General features: G+C 33.8%; 1 protein-coding gene across 1 annotated transcript; it reads right to left on the bottom strand.

The window, feature by feature from the left end:
- Positions 1 to 3064: 3064 nt before the first annotated feature.
- On the bottom strand, positions 3065 to 5613 carry LOC127699965 (zinc finger protein 239-like). Its single transcript, XM_052203335.1, has one exon. The coding sequence runs from the start codon at positions 5223 to 5225 to the stop codon at positions 4041 to 4043; it is 1185 nt and encodes a 394-aa protein (XP_052059295.1). The 5' UTR covers positions 5226 to 5613; the 3' UTR covers positions 3065 to 4040.

The raw sequence follows: 5613 nt of genomic DNA, 5'->3' as shown, positions 1-5613 counted from the left end.
TTGGTTCGATAAACTCACTGAACATCATACCACATCTCCTTATTTTTATATGCATTACAATTTACATGTGCATGTAATTGTAAATATATATATATCAGAACAAACTTCATTGCGTCACTTTTATTTATGCATCCTTTGGCCATGTCATGTTGGCACAATCTAAAATTACACAACATAAAACAACTAAATGTTATTTCAGATGAAAGTTTTGTTTCAGTTCCATTCATAGGATTTATTAGAATTTTGTATGTTTTGTCAAGTCCAATAATTAGCTCTATGTGCACGTGTTAATTGGAGACTTTTCTATCCCGTATAAGAGTTTTGGAACTAATTCTGTTTCTTTTTTTGAAAAAAGTGAGCAAACAAATCTTGCACATTTAAACCTTTGTCTGCCATCACACTGTCACCTGGATCACATAATTGAACTATTCTACATCTTTCAACTATTTCACAGTCACTGGTACAACCAACATATGCATTAGAGACATAGATGACTAAACCACCAGGTGTCGAACATACAAGTATTTTCAGTGTTTCTGTTTTTATATAATGAAAAGGTTCCCTGAGCTCTAGGAGCTTTATGTTTTATCACTGGATATTCTGTGCTGTCAATAATAATCCAAGTTGTAGGAAACTTTAATATGAAGTTGGATGGCGAAAAATACCTGACTAAACCACTAAATGGTCAAGTGTTAGCATCACGCCACTGTTTAGAAATAAAAACAATCCATGTTTACACAACATTCTTAACACTAGTTTCAATCTAGAATCTGGACAGTTCAAAGTTGGTTGTATAATGCCTCAATTTCATCATAGTCATAAAAAAACTGATTTTCAAATGACACCCTATCAATTTGAAAATATATGTATCTCAAACAATGTGCTGATGGACCAAGTGTGGTCAAAACAAATAAAAATTTAGTATACAACTCTAAACCGGTATAAATATGCATGGCTGTGTCACATGTCTTCATTCCAAAATTCATAGCTGAAAATATAGGCATTGATGGTATTTGCGTAATTCCATCTGTGAAGCTCAACATTAGCTCGGCAGTTGGTGGTGGACAGTCATAAATCCTGTCTGCAGTATGAATGACTTCTTCAGGAAAACCAACTTTACAATCAAAACTTTCCTCTAGATTTCTACTACAATATTCATCAAGTTTAGTTCTTTTGTTTTCACAGGAAACTGCCCTGATTTTTCTTTTTGCGGACGATTCAGTCTCTTGCTTGGTCCAGGAAAATAGGCTGGGAATGGCAGTAGAATTAAGTCTCTGTATGGTGGGTTTGCGCCCTGAAAAAGGTTATAAAACATTAGTTTTTGATAATTAAATGAACTTCCATTAGCAATGCATACTTTGTACTACCTGGCAAAATATTAACTAGATTTATTAATTACAATCTGGATAAAACTATGTTAGCCTGATTCAATGTACATCAAAATGTATGTTATGTAAATCCAAAGGACAAACAATGAGAGACTTATGCAACAAACGTACATTGTTTGTACCTAAATAACTATAATATAGATGAGAGCATGTCATTGTTTTGTTCCTGTTAACATTGTCATTGATATTTTTCAAGAAAGTCTATGAGGCATAGCTTATGCATTCCTGTCATTACTACATTAGCGTAATTACTGCTAAAATAATTCTCAGTATGATATACCTCTTGTAAGAAATCATTATAATTGTAGAAGCACCAAAAAATCTCAAACAGATCACATTGAATCGTAATCCAAAAAATTATGACGTCTTGAATTAACCACCCCCTTTTATTCTAAAACGATAATTGCGGTTGTAAACAGACTTTGGTTTATTCGCATGGCGATTACATATATAACTATATATTTTAAAAAGAAAATAGAGTTTTACCATGAAAAGTTTCCTGCACGTAGTCTTTTTCAATAAAATGTGCCTTGCAAACAACAACTGATTGAGATGGACTCCACGATTTCTTCGTGTTCTCGTCCAATCTGCGTATGGGCCATGGCGTTGATCCAACTTTTCTTCTTTTTAAGTCATTTGGAAATGCATGTCCTCCTCTTAAATGACATCCAGGTACACAACAACAAGTACTTGGCATCGTTAATTAAAAATGCAACTGTATAGTTGCACAGTGCAGAAACCGGAAGTTTAGGAACAGGATCGGCTACCACGGCGCCACCTATTCAGGAACGATAATTTGCTACTTTATATAACTGCGAAATAACAATCAATAACGTTAGATGGGTTCACGTGCATAAACAGAAATGCGCTTTAAATTGTATAATATATTTCATGTTCAGTCGACCTTTAATTATTATATCAACGACTGAAATGATTTATAAACATCTAGATTGAAGATAACACTCGAAATTAACCCGGCTTTAATGCCTTTCTGGTTGCCGTGTTAATCCTTCTTTCCGCGATATCCAACTTATCTACGTGGGGGGTCATTAGGCTCCAAGTAGATCCGGAAAATGTTGATTCTCTCCTCTTCTTATTGTGATATAAAATGTTTTTTGTTTCATTTCATTTACATTGGGAAATAGAGAAACGATCATTGTGTTTTTTTAGTTTTACATTCATATAAGTGAAAAAGTCATCCTATCTTCTTTTCTTGAATTCTTAGGACTTCTTTGCTCTAATAGAATTTTAAATTGTCTGTCCTTTGCAGATGTCTTAAATAATCGTTTAAGTGTAATTTCATGGACAATGAAAATCTCATTTGTCTGTTATCTTCAGAACACTGCTCATTTACAAGCCCCTAAGGAGCAATTTTTGAAGGCCTTGCGCAAATACTTAAGATCTTTGTGCAATCACTTTCTTTGTTGAATTAATGAGATGAAACATTGAACTCTAATAAAAAATTATGAGCTAACCTGGGAATAATTATTAAAGGCATGTTTTTACATCTCAAAACTTGAGAATTTTTGTGGGATTGTAAAAAAAATTTACTTATACAAGTGAATTTTTGAGAAAATTAAGGGGAGATTATTCAAACATTATAATTAACTTATATAAGTATATTTATTTTACTTCTTCAAGTAGATAAAGATTACTTGTACAAGTAGTAGCCCTGACTGTATGTGTGTTTATATAAAGTACCACTCTCACTAAACCCTCTACCTCATACATCACATTTATAAAGTTTTCCACCAGTTGTGTTCTCATGTGTCTATCTAATTTACCACTCTAACTAAACACTCCACCACATACATCACATTTATAAAGTTTATCTCCAGTATACAGGTATATATGTTAATTTTCTTCCATATACACAATTTTTAATGGATTAATTCCAATAAATTCTTTAAAACAAAAATCCATTTTACGAGTTTTACCCCAGTTTGTATTCTAATGTGTCTCTTTAAGTCATCATTTCCAATAAAATCTTCAACACATGCATAACATTTCTGATGTTTTACTGGATGTATGTCTTTTAATTAGTTTCTGTAAAATTACAAAGCCGACTAAACCTTTTACTACCTACATAAGATTTATAGCTTGTATGTGTTTTCATGTGAATCTGTTAACTACTAAGCTGATTAACTCCTTTGCCACACACACCACAGTCATGGGGTTTATCGCCTGTATGTGTTCTAATGTGTCTCTTTTAATTACTAACTAAGATTACTAAACCCTTTACCACATACATCATATACATAAGGTTTATCGCCTGTATGTATTTTCATATGAATCTGTAAATTAATAAGATGACTAAACCCTTTACCACATACGTCACAGTCATGAGCTTTATCACCTGTATGTGTCCTTATGTGTCTCTGTAAATGACCATGTCGACTAAGCCCTGTACCACAACCATCACAGACATAAGGTATGTGTACTTGTTCGTCTCTTTATGATAATAACTTGAAAAAAAATCTGCCACAAAAACTTCTATGATGTTTTTCACCTGTTTGTTTTCATGTCAACCTGTAAATCCCCATGATGACTAAACCCTTAAAACCCTTTACCACATACATCACCGATATGATGTTTATCGCCTGTATGTGTTCTTATGTGTAAATTACTAAGATTACTAAATCCTTTACCACTTTAATCGCAGTTATGAGGTTTATCTCCAATATGTGTTCTCATGTGTCTCTGTAAATTTCCAAGCTGACTAAACCCTTTACCACATAAATCACAGTGATGAGGTTTATCACCTGTATGTGTTCTCATGTGTCTCTGTAAATTTCCAAGCTGACTAAACCCTTTACCACATAAATCACAGTGATGAGGTTTATCACGTGTGTGTGTTCTCATGTGAATCTGTAAATTACCAGGCTGACTAAACCCTTTACCACATACACCACAGTCATACGGTTTATCACCTGTATCATGTGTATGTGTTCTCGTGTGTCTCTGTAAATTACCAGGCTGACTAAACCCTTTACCACATACATCACAGCCATAAGGTTTATCACCTGTATGTGTTCTAATGTGACTCTGTAAATTACCAAGCTGACTAAACCTTTTATCACATACATCACATTCATGAGATTTATCGCCATCATGTGTTTTTGTGTGTCTATGTAAATGACCAAGGTGACTAAATCCTTTACCACATACATTACATTCATGAGGTTTATCATCTGTATGTGTTCTCATGTGTCTCTGTAAATTACCAAGATGGCTTAACGTTTTACCACATAAACATGATAAATCACAGTCATGAGGTTTATCATCTGTATGTGTTCTCATGTGTCTCTGTAAATTATGAACATGACTAAACTTTTTCCCACATAAATCACAGTCATGAGGTTTATCCCCTGTATGTGTTCTTATGTGAATCTGTGAATTACCCAGCTTCCTAAATCCTTTACCACATAAATCACAGTGATGGGGTTTATCACCTGAATGTATTCTCATGTGAATCTGTAAATTATCAAACTGACTATACCTTTTACCACACACATCACAATCATGAGGTTTATCACCTGAATGTATTCTCATGTGAATCTTTAAACTACCCGGCTGACTGAAGCCTTTTCCACATACACCACAGTCATGATGTTTATCGCCCATATGTGTTTTCATGTGACTCTGTAAATGACCTTGTTGATTAAACCCTTTACCACATTCATCACAGTCATAAGGTTTATCACCTGTATGTGTTCTCATGTGAGTCTGTAAATACCAATGCTGACTAAACCCTCTACCACATACATCACAGACATGAGGTTTCTTGCCTGTTTGTGTTTTCATGACTTTTAGTGAATTACTGACTTGACTAAACATTTAACCATATACATCACTCCAGTATGTGTTCTCATGTGTCTCTTCAGATAACTGCCACTAGTATATTATCTATCACAAAATTTAAATTTATGACATTTGTCACCAGTAAGTTTTCTCGTGTGTCCCTTTAATTCACTATCTTGACTAAATTCTATAGCTCAAACATCACATTTACGACATTTTTTATCAGTAATTTTTCTCAAGTCTCTTTTAGGCATTACCTCGACTAAATTCTCTGGCAAAATCATCACATTTATGAAGTTTATCACCAGCCTGTGTTTAATTTGTCTCTGTACAGTACCATTTATCACTAAATCCTCAACACATTCATCTTACCAATAAGGTTCAACTCCAGTAATTGTGTCCTTGCTCAACTCTGTAAGGAAAA

The sequence above is a fragment of the Mytilus californianus genome, unplaced genomic scaffold (genome assembly GCF_021869535.1).
Source record: "Mytilus californianus isolate M0D057914Y unplaced genomic scaffold, xbMytCali1.0.p SCAF_45, whole genome shotgun sequence".
In the NCBI taxonomy this organism is placed as follows: Eukaryota; Metazoa; Mollusca; class Bivalvia; order Mytilida; family Mytilidae; genus Mytilus; species Mytilus californianus.
This window is presented reverse-complemented; position numbering and strand designations above follow the sequence as displayed.

Coding starts and splice junctions, on each gene's coding strand:
- LOC127699965 (XM_052203335.1), bottom strand. CDS start 5,225: ATGTTTAGTCAAGTCAGTAATTCACTAAAAGTCATGAAAACACAAACA.